This window comes from Caloenas nicobarica, chromosome 4, assembly GCF_036013445.1.
Source record: "Caloenas nicobarica isolate bCalNic1 chromosome 4, bCalNic1.hap1, whole genome shotgun sequence".
NCBI lineage: Eukaryota > Metazoa > Chordata > Aves > Columbiformes > Columbidae > Caloenas > Caloenas nicobarica.
This window is the reverse complement of record NC_088248.1, coordinates 45,602,744-45,617,989: the sequence shown is the minus strand read 5'-3', so window position 1 is coordinate 45,617,989 and position 15,246 is coordinate 45,602,744. Positions and strand designations below refer to the sequence as shown.

The 15,246-nt window shown below is 37.6% G+C and overlaps 1 protein-coding gene and 1 long non-coding RNA gene across 20 annotated transcripts in view; one reads left to right on the top strand and one right to left on the bottom strand.

The window, feature by feature from the left end:
- Positions 1-15,246, top strand: part of LOC135988609 (sorbin and SH3 domain-containing protein 2-like) — a 158,212-nt gene that overhangs the window by 118,252 nt on the left and 24,714 nt on the right. For 13 of the 19 annotated variants that reach the window (XM_065634687.1, XM_065634695.1, XM_065634694.1 and 10 more), the window contains 4 exons: positions 3,468-3,551; positions 5,649-5,705; positions 9,603-9,655; positions 10,324-10,511. In XM_065634687.1, the coding sequence (XP_065490759.1) occupies positions 3,468-3,551; positions 5,649-5,705; positions 9,603-9,655; positions 10,324-10,511 (382 nt within the window). The remainder of the gene's footprint in view (positions 1-3,467; positions 3,552-5,648; positions 5,706-9,602; positions 9,656-10,323; positions 10,512-15,246) is intronic. The other 6 variants (XM_065634698.1, XM_065634692.1, XM_065634697.1 and 3 more) reach the window with 2 other exon arrangements.
- LOC135988611 (uncharacterized) overlaps positions 1,862-15,246 on the bottom strand; it is a 51,811-nt gene continuing 38,426 nt past the window's right edge. Inside the window, exon 3 of the long non-coding RNA XR_010606179.1 lies at positions 1,862-13,919. This is a non-coding gene — a long non-coding RNA (uncharacterized LOC135988611). The remainder of the gene's footprint in view (positions 13,920-15,246) is intronic.

The window sequence follows — 15,246 nt, the reverse complement described above, 5'->3', positions numbered from 1 at the left end:
CAAAGGGGATTTCTCCAGCACTCCAAATCTTAAATTTTTTTGCTGAAATTTGCAGCTACCTTATATGATACTAAACAGGACAGATGAGGTTTGAAAAATCACCATTCCCGTTATTGACATTGATACTACACTGGAATCTGTTATGATTAATGTGGAAATTAGAAATATGGAAAGAAAATAATAAAATGGCATTCAATGTAAAACTAACATTTAGTGGGAAATATTATTCAGCAAATCCTCATTCAGTGGATCAAAAGATGTAAGAAATAATCTAAAAAAATGACCTAGTAATAGACATTAAATGGCTAGATTGGTTAGGGATAGATTATTATCTTTGTTATGGATATAAAAAGATGAGTGTAATTTCAAGGTGCAGTATCATGTAGCCGCCTTCTGTCATGAGACAGGAAATCAATGTTGTACTTGTGTAATTTGAACTTGTAGGGGTATAAAACATCAACAACAAGGAGGGGCTTGGGGCTGGTGCCTTGAGATTACAACTAAGACTCAGTGACATTAAGGTGTTGAATAGTCTTCCAAGCAATGAGGCGGCAGCTGCTTTCGTCCCATAAGATGTTTCCATTTTGTGAGGTGGTACATAAGTTGTTCTGAGGAACGTGTCTCCAGTGTCTGCAAATCAATACAGCGCTCTTCTTTTTCTCTAATATCATATGAACCACAGATTTGTTTCTTAAAATCAGTGTTTCCTTTCAGGTTAAATTTAATTCTAGATTTTTTTATACATGTTCAGTATACAATTTTTCTACTGAGTTTATATACAAGAGTATTTTATGACCAGAATAAACTGAAAAACATTACTGTTTTGTCAAACAGCAGAAATAGGTTGGGCTTGCACTATGATGCATATCTCTTGTTTGGTGGTGGTTGTGGCTTTTGTTGTTGCTTGTTTGGGTTTTTGGTTCTTTTTACTGTAGTGGAAAATTTGATGTTTCCTTTAGAATATGCAAGTTTGATCACCTTTGATATCTCAAGCTGGTTATCAAAATATTTTGCTCAGGGTTAGTTGAGTTACTTGAGGAACACTTTGTCAACTAAAAAAATTTTCTCAGTGTGTTTTTAAATGAAATAAGGAATTCCACATAGAGGTATGTTTTGGCGTGACTTTAAAAAGTATGTTTTATGATAAAGATATGGAGAGACTAAGTCAGTCTGGTAGGGGAAAAAAAGGGCAAACTTCTTCAGAGCTGATGTAAGACAAAATGCCAAAGCCAAATAGACAACAAATATCTCAGTCCATTGTTCCAAAGAGGCTTCAGGATGGTCTCTGAACTTGCAAATGCAAAATATTAATTTGACCATGCAGATCATATAAGAACCATTTAACTCACCAGTTTAAATGCACAGTTTTGATTATTACCTGTGAATGTCTACCTGTATATATCAAATCAAGTACAGGCAAACCTGCGTGCAACGCTATAGATGTATTTTTTTAAAAAAACAGCACCGGTGTTCTTTTATACTTGAGTATGTTGATACAGGTGCTGTGTTGACCATCTATCTGATGAAAATGGCAAAACAAGCCAAGGTACTTACTGGTCTTTAGCGGTATATTTTAGGCAAGTTAAAAAAATGTTGCTGGATGACTAGATTAAGGATAAGAGTATAGGAACATGACTTTACTGACTGACAAGTCATAAAAAGGGAATTTACCCTCTTATTGCTTTTACCCTTTAGTCAAGCAGTTTGGGAGATACTTTGTGAGAACAAGCCAAGATCAGTTTTCTTAAGTCAAAATGATTTATTCATTTAAGTCACTTAGAAGAAGAGATAATAGAAAAAGGTCCATCAGCAAAATTGAATCTGAATGCCAAGTGAAATCAATTGCCTGTGTATTGATCTCGGTAGCACAGGGAATGCAGTTCTCCCTACACTGCCGGGCAGCAGTGAACTTACAGGCTTTAGTGCTCAGTTTCTTTTTGTTTGCTGCCCTCTGCGGTTCAAACTGTAAATGAATTATGTCTGTGGGTGGTGCAAATGCAAGTGCAAAGCTTCAGAGCAGCTTCACTCCAAACCCTGCTATGGAGCACCAGCAAGTTGTTCATCACTGGCATTCACTTCCCATGCTGTTCCCAGGAATAATCCTTCCCTTACTTGAAAGGGACATTGTGAAGATAAATCTATACAATGACAGTTGGTGTCCAGATATTGCATGAACAGCTTATAGGTATGCAAGGACCGAGGTAGTTCAAAAGGGTTGTTGACCTTTCAATAGAGCAAAGTTGGCTGTCTGCTGCAGTAACATCAAAGGCAGCAAGAAAAAGTGCTGTAAGATGTTTAATTACCTGAAATGGTCAGGAGTATGGCGTTATCTCTTGCAGAAAGCAGGACCCCATCTTCTTCTTTGAATATTGCTTTCTAGGTCACACCATAATTAGTGTCTAAGTTCTGCTAATTACAGTTGTGGAGGACAAATTTTAAACTCTTAAATATCTTTAACAAGAGGCTTTCATCTGTTTCAGAGATCTTTAAGCCAGCACTTCACTGTAATTCTGTGCTGCGTGACAGCTTACGTCAGATCTTACAAAGGAACTGGAGTTATTTAGAAAATAATTAATGCAGCCAAGTTTACAGTTGATTAGATATCCCACTGGGAGCTCTACTGTTTTGCACTGTCATGTTTTCATGCTACTTGAATAAATCTGTCAATTACTCTTCTGTTCATTGAAAAATTTTGTTAACGCAGTCTTCGATTGCTCCTTATCTCTTTGCTGTGAGAATTTTCAGATGAAAACAATGTATTTCACTGTGCAAAAAAATGCTTCATTATGTCAACAAGGCTGTGGGAGATAAAGCATTACAAAATACTGCTAAAACAAATATGGAATGCATAATTTTTTGTTCCCTACCTTTGACCATACGATTTAAAATATACCAGTTTTATTTCATATGCTGAAGTGGCTTTTTACTACAGTCATGCCTGCATGATGCATATTCTTTATCTCTGCTCAGCGCTTGCTTCAGTACAGCAAGATCCAGAATTAACATGCTTTGTGAGAAGACAAGGAATGACCAAAAGCAATACTTAGAAAATTATGTCTTCATTGCTGATCATATGGGCAATTTCTTGCCTATGCTGAAGATGACAATCATCTTCTTAACAAGGAATCTTAAGTACATTTAATGCTACTAAAGTAATGCAGTGATGTTTACAGAAGTGGTCAAAGAGCCCTCTTAGCTTTAAAAGAGTAATTTTAAAATGTTTAATATCTTCCAGTCATTGGAAGAACAGCAACGAAAAGAAAAGTAGTAAAGCTACCAGTCAATGACAGCTCTTGAACAAGAATATTCTCATTCTTAAATACCATCTTCATTCTTTGATATTATTCCATTCCTTTCCCCATATTTGTTTTGTGTTTGTGTGTGTTTGTTGTTAAGGTGACATGGCATTTCTAGCACTTTGCTCAGTGTGTGCCTTTTCCTTCCCTTTTCCTTCACAACTGCTCCAGACTGATCGCATAAACCCAGATGACTTAGATTTAGAAAACGAACCCTGGTATAAATTCTTTTCAGAACTGGAGTTTGGACGTCCGGTAAGTGAGGACAGAATATTAATATTTAAACATTAGGAAAAATATTTTTATAACGAGGAATTTGCAAATTACCAAATTCAGCAAAAATATGCCAGTAAAGTTAATATTGGGGTTTTTTTTTTGAGAAAGGTCAATAAAGTCACCTCATGCATATAACTATTATTTTTCAAGTGGACCCTTAAGTTGCCAGAGTAGTGGCTTTAATAGCTTTAATACAGACTACATATTAGACAAATAGCAGTGCATAAATATTTAGAGAGCAAGACAAATTGCATATTAAACAGGGATGTTTACTAGTCTCCCTAAGTCTTTTGCATTTGGCTGGATTGGTTTTGAACAATCTTTCAGAACAGAAAAACATGTCAGTTTGCATTAGAGATGCTAAGTTACAAATCATGTCGTTTACCTGAAGGAAGGTGGCTAAATTTAAATGCATGCAGCCATATAAAAATTGCTTATAGCAGTAAATACTGATTTTTTTCTCTATTATATGCATACATTCAGAATGCATATTTTGCACCTGAACAGAGAGATACAGGTTTGCTTTGTTTTCAAGCTGGACACATGCTAGAAGAAAGAGACCAGTTCTGCTCCAATTTTCACAAAGAGCCACATCCAAAAAAAAGACTCAGGCAAGCAGATGCTACCTTAGTCCTACTGCAAGCATTTATGTTTAAAATTATAAACCTAAAAATCTCCATTTGGTTGAAACACCTACATGTCAGAGATACCTCAGTTTTCCACCTTTGGTTGCCTAGGCACTCACAATTCTTCTGCAAACACCACAGGCTTAATTGGATGTGAGCACCAAAGGCTGTTTATATATTTTATACAAGGATAAAACAGTATAGTTGTCCTCAAAGGAAGATGAGCCCGAGGTCTCCCTTGCTGCCTGTACAGTGCCTTAATGACAAGGTTGGAGATGCACCTGCTCTTGCTTTTGCGCACACCCTCTCTGGCTCAAATTCTTGCCTGTGCACTCTAACATCTTTAGGAAAAATGATGACAAATGTCTTCATCACAGAAGAATGTCTAACCCAGTGGTTACAGTATTTTCCAGAGAGGTGGAAAATGTGCGTTCAAATCTCCTCAGAAAAGGAAGGAAGTAAACGCAAGCATTCCCTCAATCTGGTTAAGTATTCTCATAGCTCCCCAGGACCCTGGGCAGCTTGCAGAAAAATACCAAAAGCACCTGCTGACAGGCAGGAAATCCCAAATAGACATGGCATTTGAGCCAGAGAGCATCAGGGTTTAAAACATTCCCGTTCTTATCTTTCCCTGTTAGCCTGCGATTCATTGGAGCCCTCTCAGCATGATAATTACTGGCATGCCGGGCTACGTGAGGAGCCCGAGCGCTTGTCACAAAGTCCTGGGGGTGCTCTGGGAACCAGGTACCTCCGTCCCTTTTTGCAGGCATAGCCAAAATCAGAACTCCCAGTTACCTCAGTGAGAGCAGAAGAGAAAGCAAACTACATGCATTTTTAAAAAATTTTAATTTTTCAATTGTAACATTTAAAAAAATTACCCATTGAACACCACCTGAAAATTTAAAAAAAAAAAAAGTATCTGGGTTTAATTTGTTATCCGGTGGTCTATAATGTATCACATTTTACTGATTACCTTTTATCTCCTTTTATCTAGCCATTCAAGCTATTTTGTCATTTCTCTCTCTAGGTGGGCAGAAACAGTCCAGATACATTCTTCTGATGAACTATATGTCAACAATAATTTACTGATAATGATAAATTGGGAGTAGTGTCTCCTGTAAGATAAAGTATATTGAGATTTCCCCAGCAGAACATAACTGTGATGCTTTACACTCTTCTGTCTCATCAGTATTAAAAACTGCTAGTATTGGTTCAACTATTCCAGTTGTAAATTTTACCAGCTAAAGTTACTAACATTTCATTATGATGCTTATAATTTTAAAAATATTGTAACACATTCTTCCTTCCATTCTACCCATGCGTGTCACTCTTCGTATCTGATGTTGTCAACACTTAGTTTCTAACTGTGTCACCTTCTCCACATGTTTCATTCCTTGCTGCCATTGATTCTACTCCATTTCATCTCTACACTTCTGATTTTATGATGCAGCCACCTAAAAAGCTTTTGGACTATGTTCGAGACAATTCTTCTGGTGTTTCCAATGAGGTAAATGAATGATTCTTGTTCAGATGATTGTCTTGGGAAGAAGGGTTGGAGTGCTCATTTATGTCTTCAGTTTGTTAAACTTTAGTGGTTTCCTTCTCATAGCTATGAGGCATTTCTAATTCACAATCATTGTATCTTTGTCTTCATATCTTTCCAGATCACTAGTGCATTTGGATGTTGATCTTAGTATCCTAGGAACTGTGAGTCCTTATCCCCAAAACGTCTCAGAGATTAACACTCAGAATTACACAACAGCCCATATGTCTCTAACTCTTTGACAAATTCCCACTTCTTCAGAGTTGGGCAAGTGCATTACTTTCAGACACAACTAATGCATCAGCACAGTAGGATTTTTTAATTAAAATATCAGACTGCAAATTCTGTATGTCAAATGAAAGCCTTTGTGGCTAAGCTATCATTTCTCCAATTAAGTATTTATGAGTAAGGTTGCTAATCAGGAAATACAGCAATTAATTATCCTGCTGTAAATTTATAACTGCAGGATTGACAGTCACTGTCATTACTCTAAATAAAACGCATGAAGGCTGGGTAGTGGGCTGTCACTGCCCTACTCTGAGTGGGAGAGATTCAGGCTGTTGTTCCTTCTCCGTTCCCTCCCCATTTTTAGAGGGTTAGGGCCAAAGTCAGTGCATCCTGTAATGGCAGCTTTACTTCATATGGTGGCTTTACTTCATTCATGTTTATGATTTCACTCTCATCTTCTGTAGTCTCTACAAAAATTAATGCAAATCGTGGCCTTAAATTGTGAATTGTTTGCAAGCTACTCTGGTTTGGTTTCAAGCTCTATAAATCTGGAAAAACCTCATGGTTGTGAAATTTGGGCCCAGTTCTCTGAGACAATAAGCTCCTAGGCCTTCACTAATACTTGAGAGTACTCGATATATCAAAGACGACAATCTAAAAGCATTAGCATTATATTTGAAATATTAGCATGTTCAGTAGATCTGGGCAAAACAGCTATTAAGTAATACTGGTTTTCCCTCTGTTTAATTGACAAAAACATTTATCTTTTACTTTGAAACTTTTTAAATCTTTGAATATGATAAATAATCTTCACAAACTACAGCAAATTAAATATTTCAGGGGGGGAAATTTCAAAATAACTTGTTAAAGTATTAGACCCACCATGCAAACAGGCCTGTTTATTGTTTATAACTTTTGCCTGCTTTTCCTAACTTCATTTTCAGTCACCATTAAAGCCTTGATGCATGAAAACAGCTAAAACATTGACTTAATTGTAAATATATATCTGCTTTTTTGAGTAGAACTGAATCAAAATATTCAACAAAGTCTGTATTTGGTAGTTTGGGGTGATTGTCTCCAATATTTATTTTTGTCTGGCAACTTTTATCCACGTAGGGCAGCGTTGAATATTTTGGAAGATGCCTAGTTAGCTTTGGAGATGGGGCAGCTGGGGAGATGTGTTCTGTTGGGCCACCTGGAAGTGGGTTGGAGGGATCATGGGTCAATATATGGCCAAGAGCTGATAGGACAGCTAGAAACAGTGGTACCCACTCTTGGCAGTAAAAACCAACCGTATCCATTGTCAGCTTTCACCTCGTTTGCCATATCAGTGTGGCTCTGCCTGTGGGTAGAAGGTATAAACTCCATACAGTCTATATGTAATAACGTGTACCTGTGGTAAAAAAATAGTCTTGTAGAATGTGCAACATACAGTATCTTTCATATAGAAAAAACCTCAAAGAAGGCATCAAGGAAAGGGCAAAAGGGCAAGTTACACTCAAGGTGATAAAGAGTATTTTAAGGGACAGAAAGCAAAAGCCATGTAGGAACCCAGCAGTCAGTTTTGGCATGGCATATACTTGATGCTGTTTTAGGCTGATCACTAACACACTATTGATGGCCTGGGGAATGCTGTGGATAGTGGTTTGTTTTCAGTTGTGTGATTTACTCATTGCCTTCCATAGGAGGCAATGGGGAGCTACACCGCCCTTGGGATTTGCATCATGGTCTGTATAGACCCAGGGCCATTACAACTAGTGGAACGTAGTCACTGCCTCGTGGCTGTTTGGCCACTATCATGTGATAGATGCTCTTGGCCCAGTCTCTAATGGAAGAGGTTGGCTCCTGTGCAAAAACGAACAAACAACAACAAAAAACACACCACAGTAGCAATTAATCTGAAATGTTTGTATCACCTCATGCAACAGTTCTAGCAGAGGTGACCTGTGAGCCCGAGTCTCCTTCTTCTGCTGGTACACAGAAGAAATACTTGAATACTTGTCCACAAAGTGAAGAAATTTCTTTTTGGAAAAAAATAAACATTTTAAAACGCTTAACTTGTAAAGGACTTATTTTGTCTGAAAGTAACTTTAAAGTCTTTGAATTATTAATGCTTTAACTGTTTACGCCTCAGCTGCCATTCTTACCAAAAGCCTGAAAGTTTTACCTGATTTTTAATGTGATTTAAAATAAACTACAGTTAAAAATTACTGAGAAAATTTGAATGATCTTAAATCAAGTTTTAGATAACATTTGATCCATATTGTATCATGTTTGTGCGGTTCTCCCTGCCTCATAGTATAATAAATTTCAGTATAATCCAGAAGTCAAATCTTCAGTTAGTGTCTTGATAGGATCACTTGCTATGGGGTGCAGGTCTTAAAGCCTACTGACAAATAGCTCTAACTGAACAATCATATTTTCTTTATAGTGCCCCACCTGTAAAAGTAGTTTCAACGGTTACTGTAGAATGTCATTTAAAGTATACAGTCTCATGAAATCTGTTCCCAATTATTTGTAGACTATAGGAGCCTTCTAGAAGTATACATAAGTGTCTTTACATATCTGGGTGAAGTCCTATTCATGAACTTGCAATTTAAATCACCGGGAAAAAAAAAGAATACCTAACAAAAAAAGCACTCACACAGGCCATGAGTGCCATTACTTCTACAGTCTTTCTGTACAGAGGAAAGTCTGTAAAGATTTTTCCATGCAGAGAAAAAGTCTAGAAGGCTTCTATAGAGAGAAAAATAGTTCCTGCAGCTTACAAAGCTGTATAATAGTTCTATTTCCAGTCCATCAGGTTAGCTCTGAAATGACCTGTCAGGAACTTAAAACAAGTTTAACCTTTGAAGCACACTGCTTTGTAACCATGAAGAGACACCCCAGGGACCATGCAGTTCGTTCTAGATCCATACCTAGTTACCAAAATTGTAGTATTACATAATTCTGGCTGCAGACTTGAAATGTATTAAATGATTGACTTACAATTAGTGGTCATTTAAGGTTGACTTTGTATCAATAATAATATTATGGATCAGCACTCCATTCCATCTTCCAGGATTCATGCAGTAGCTAACTCTGTAACTCCACAAGCAATGACTAATGTTCTGTGATAAGAACTGTTCTTACCAGGAATATAAGGTGGTCAGCTACTGGCCACAAACATCACGAGATTTACAACAGTTTCTGGCTATAATTGACTGTGGGGTTTTGGTGAGTAATTGGGAGGGAGGAAGAGCTCTGCAGGCCTTACTTCCGCATGAAGGAATTTTTTTCAGATTTTTTTTTTTGGTTTTATAGTAAAGGTTTGTTTCAGCTGTTCCATATCTATTTTGAAAAGGGAATGGAGAAACATGACTTTGGATCATTATTTAGTAGTTCTTTAAAAGAAAAAAAAATTGTTGAAGTAGAAATATGAAATGAAATCTAGTAATGCTTTGTAAAAACTGCATAACTATTCTCATGAAATATTGCAGTATCTCTGCCGGACTGTCCAGGATGGTAATCATCATAGTCTGTTTTTATAGGATTTGTCACAGAGTAACAATCTTAATCAAACATGCTAAGCAGAAATTGTCACCCTTTTTTCAAATACAAGTGTATAACAGATTCCTATATTTGTTTTCACAGACTTCCTTATACTATCGCTATTCAACAGAAAAAGGCCTGGACAGGCCCTCTAGGTAAGAAATACAATATATTATTTCAGTAGACACAGATTATCCAGCTTGAGGGTTTTCTTTGTGACCTGACGCCAGCAGATGTTGCTAAGAATCAGATTTTAACATTCATCTTGTGAGCTACTGATAAAATAGAGCAATGCATGGAGAGGACGTTAATCTTTTGATCCTGAAGTGCAATTCTTACTTTCGTTTTATGAGGAATAACGATTTACATTCAAAATAAGTCATACTGTATTCTGGGTCTTTCTACTAACATCCCTGAGCTTCCTTCTCAGCTGCAGCGATCCATCATTTAACCTTACTGCGGGCAGCACTTCTAGCGCTGTTTCCCCAAGTGTGCTACCTCATCTGTTCTCGGTCTCTGTCGTTTTCCTACCTTTGCACTGAACTTCTAGTAGCAAAAAATAGTCTTAAAAAACTTGATGCATTTATTTCAAAGCCTTCGCTGTGAAAATGACATAGCAATTTTCTGTAAAAATTCAGTGTTTCTCTGTGAAATATGCTGTAAGATGTCTGAGATGAGAGCTTCTCCCCTTCACATGTTTTTGATCTATTTGTTCTGCCATTGTTTAATCTATAAACCAATAATATAATTATGAGCTTACTTTTTAAATTCCTGAATTCTGCTCTCAGAATTAGACTGCTGCTAATACTGCTTATTTCTGTAGTTCTGCAAGTACTGCGAGTGACTACAGGAAGAGAAGGAAGTCAGAACCTGCTGTAAGTCATCAGAGGGTGCACAGTGACCAGAACGCAAACAGAGCTGGTCTGGGCTGTACAGATCTGCAAGGCCCATGTACCACCCTTAGAAAGCCTTTAACTAGCTCGTCTCCTTCATCTCCATCACGAGCAAAAGGTAAGAGGAGAGCGTATTTGTTAGCACAGAACTACCCATGATATGTTGTACAATACACTGGTAGTAAATGCAAATGTTTACTGCTGCTCAGTGCAATTGGCTAGGAGATTTACTATACAAAGCAATAGCTTTGGGCCTTTCCTGAAAGCCTAACTCGTTTATTGTTACATGCATAATTCTAAGCTGAAAAGCTGGATTTGTAACAAGGATTTTCCAGTTTCAACTGCTTATTCTAACAAAAGGAAGTTGACTAAACGAAGACTATGATTTGTACCACTAGATATAATCCCATGAAGTTTTATTAACTCCACTACTTTCTTATTAGATTATTGTGATTTTAAAACTGGTTTCAGTATGTACAGAAACTAAATCAAGACAAATAGCATATAAGATTAAAGATGTGTTTCCAGAGTAGTAGACCTTTCAAATCTAAAGCTGATGTCTTAGACACTGTCAGTTATCAGGACCTAATTTAATCAAGCAAACATCCATAGTCTGATTTTTGATTTTGTAAATCCTTGAAGTATTTAGTACAGCTTATACAATCTAACTAGCTTCTTTTTCCAAGTAACTCGCTGTTCCATTACTATTCCCCATGTCTCTCCAGAAAAGAGACAACTGAATCAGTCGTTGGTTTGAGTTTGAAGTTTTGGGTGGGTTTTTTTCAGCAAGACAAAAGGTTTCCAGTAAAACATATGTTGGAAGTAACATACAGAGTAATATTGTATACAATATGCCTCCTGTTATTATTATTCAATTAATTGCTGTATTTTGTAGCTATACTTTCTAATCAGCCTATAGCTGCATTAGGAACTGTATAAACCTTCATAAAAGTCAAATCCCACTGAAAACAACATAATTTCCACGCTGCAACAAAATGTGTCAGACAAAGAAAAGCAGTGAGGAATATTAAAGAGCAAAGTGATGGAACAGTAAATGTATTTTATACCCAGATGAACTCAGCCATTTAGTGTACCAGGCCAGGCAGTGAAAAGTTGGTAAACTCTGTTTACCTGCACTTACCTTTGACTACATCACTGATCACGAGCACTTGCTATGACTTAAAAACTTCCTGTGTTTGAAAATCTTTCCCTTAAGAACATCTACCACAGCTAATTAACTTTTGGAAGGTGACCTAGCTGTGTCACTCCTTTCTCTCCCAGCATTTTGAAGCCTACTAGGACATTACTTTTTCTTGACATCAACAATTTTGTTAAAGAAGCAACACATTGTAAGCTGTTCGATCAGTATTGATGTTGAACTCAAGTGTTTCAGCTTCTGATTGAGATTCAACTTGTTCTAATAGAGAGCAGATTGAGCTGTTAGAAATGTGTCCTGAACTGAATGTTGCCATGTTTGAAAGTTCAGCATGAGTATGAGGCCTCAGTTCCAACTTTGTCTCATAGGGACTTCTAGACCTAGCACATGCTTAAAAATGTCTTAAAACTTGCTTGAAAACTCAGGCTTTGTTAAGCTAATCTAAGGGCTATTGTTTCTTCTATGTGCTGTTTAGGCTCAGTAACTGATACATCTTGCTTTACACCCATGTAGTGGCTCCTCAGCCATCTTCTTTTACCGTCCGTAAGCTGTAGAAAACACCACTCCCTTCAGTGCTATCACACAGGGAATAAGGAGGCTACCTATGAAAAACTGTGATAAATTTCCCATTTGATCTTTTATAAAGAATTATCTTTATCTTAATTATCTTAGAATATGCAGTTGCTGTGAACTCTGAGCATTATCCAGCTCAAAAATTCTGAACAACTTCTTTCAGAATCCAGAGGTGGAAAAGTCAATATATGACTGAGGTCTAGATTTTTTGATTGGCTTCATCTTTAAATCCTTTGCAGATTTCCTTGTCTGTTGACCTGCTTCAAAATCAGTATTAATGCTTGTTTTCTTATGTTGCTTTGGCCTGGGTGGGGAGAGGGGGTGCAGAGGGATTAACAGCTCCATAATTCATAAGGAATTATTGTTGATGTTCAAATTATTGTGAGTACATTTTTATTAGCTCTGCTGCCCCAGGCTGTAGCAACGTGTGTACTGACCTAAACTATAATAATTGGTGCATTAATTGCTGTCTCTTTTCTGGCCTTTCTGATACTGATGTTAATTCCAACTTTCTCAATCTTTTAATTCCTGGCAATGTCTCTTTTTTACCATGCTGCTCTATGGATTATAAAGGTGGGGATATTAGCAAAGTATATCCATCCCTTTTGAGTTATTCAGTTCACAACCACAACACCTCAAATGAATTAGAATACTGTAGCACATACAGACAACATTTAGCTGTTCCAAATGATTCAAGAAGAGCAATCAGCTACAAGAACGGCTGGCAAATGACTCGTCAAAATGCAGAAGTCTGGAGCAGCACAGAAGAAACTGCTTCTCCAAAGATAAAATCCCGTAGCTGCGATGATCTGTTAACAGATGATCGCGATAGCTTTCCCGATGCACAGGCCAAGTCTGAAAGCATGGGCTCTCTGTTATGTGAGGAGGACTCCAAAGAAGTTTGCTCAATGAACTGGGCCTCTCCCTACGTTCCTGAGGGCCGTGGTAGTGGTAGGCCAAGAGTTCGTCACAGGTCTGCACATGATGCCCCAGGTTTCCTAAAAATGTACAAGAAGATGCACCGCATCAATCGCAAGGACTTGATGAATTCTGAGGTGATTTGTTCTGTGAAGTCCAGAATACTGCAGTATGAAAAGGAACAGCACAAAGGTATTCTTCAAGGCTGGAGAGAGTCTTCTACTGAAGAGGTGCCCAGAGACATGGTGCCAACCAGAATATCTGAATTTGAAAAATTAATTCAGAAGTCAAAATCCATGCCGAACCTAGGTGATGAAATGTTGTCAGCTGTTACACTAGAGCCTCCTAAAAATGGCTTATGTCCAAAGAGGCGATTTTCTATCGAATCCTTGCTGGAAGAAGAAAATCAAGTCAGACATCCCTCTCAGGTACAACGGAGCTACAAGTCTAAAACCCTGGTGCCAATTCATATTGAAGTGACCAGCGATGAGCCACAACGATCGCATATGGATTTCTCAGACAGTGATCAGGATGGAGTCGTTTCTGACGTCAGTGACTTTATCCAGATAGAAGGTTCATCCTTTTGTAGTGAAAGTGACTTTGACCACTTTTCCTTCACATCGTCTGAAAGCTTTTATGGATCAGGCCATCACCACCACCACCACCACCACCACCACAGGCATCTCATCAGCTCCTGCAAAGGGCGATGTCCAGCATCCTACACCCGCTTCACCACCATGCTAAAGCATGAAAGGGCTAAACAAGAAAGCACTGAAGATCCAAGGAGACAGGAAGCAGAGTCTGGCCTCTCTAAGATAGCGTTCCTAGTCAGTCCAGTGCCTTTCCGGAGGAAAAAAAGTGCAGCTCCTAAAAAACAAACTGAAAAGAAAAAATGCAAGTCGTCTGTATTTGAAGCACTAGATTCTGCACTTAAAGACATCTGTGACCAAATTAAAGCTGAGAAAAGAAGGGGAAGCTTGCCCGATAACAGTATATTACACAGACTTATTACTGAGCTGCTTCCAGACATTCCAGAAAGGAATTCATCTCTTAAAGCTCTGAAAAAGAGTCCCATGCACCAGCCTTTTAACCCACTGCCTCAAGATGGTGCTATCCATTGCCCACTGTACCAGAACGATTGTGGAAGATTACCTCTTAGTGCCTCTTTTCCAGACCTGGACGCAACTAACAACAATGATAGTGCACTGTGTTTCCAAGGTGGATTAACTTTCTTCCTCTATCCTTGTGGTTCACTTCTCCAACCTTACTCCCTGTATTTCCCACCCTTTCTCATTCCATTTTCATTTGTGTCGTCTGCAAGAAGCTTTCATCCCACAAAATTCCTAATGAAGGATGTCATTTTTACGTAGGCGATGAGGATAGATAAATTTGCTGTCTATTCACAAAATACAGTAACCTGGACAACTGGAGTAAAACTGTATTTCAACTAATAGATTGTTAGTAATATAAATTACAACGCTGTTATTAAATGAAGCAATGTGACTGCATGCATCATAACATGCATCATAATGTGTGCACCATGACATAATGCATCTCTCAAACCAAAAACTTTACTATTAAAAAAAAAAAAAATCTGCATTTAAAACATGCTGTACTGTATTGTTACATGTGAGCGATAAAAAATGCTGTTAATTCTGCCAGTATCATAGAAAGTTGATTCTGTTTTCTTACAAAAATACACTCATTCCGCTGCTTTATTTTTTTGTGAATAGACCCTAGATCATTTTAGGAAGTTTCCATCTCCACTGTTCAAACAATAAAATTTCCAATTTCTGTGGCAGCAAAACTAGCTCTTCTCATAGAACTTTCATATATCTATGAAGTTTTGAGAAATTTCATCTCTTCTTAGAAGGGAAATTCTCAATAATCAAAACTTGAATGAAATTGTCAGGGTGAGTATAACTTTTTAAAAAGTCTGTCTTGACAGTGATCTGGTTTTCAAGTTACTGCTTTGAGTTGTTCATTGCTCTGCTTCTCTTTTTCTCAAAACAATTCCTTGAGCTTAAAATGTTTTTAAAGTTTAACCTTGCAGTATTAAAAGAAGCAAACTAAATTCGTAGCAGGAATGCACAAAGGTGTATTCCCAGATGATTTAGATAAATGGCAAGTCTGTAATTTATTTCTCTTTTTAAATGGTAACATTTCTGTGTTAAAGAATTGTACTTCTGAGACATACAGTCACCTG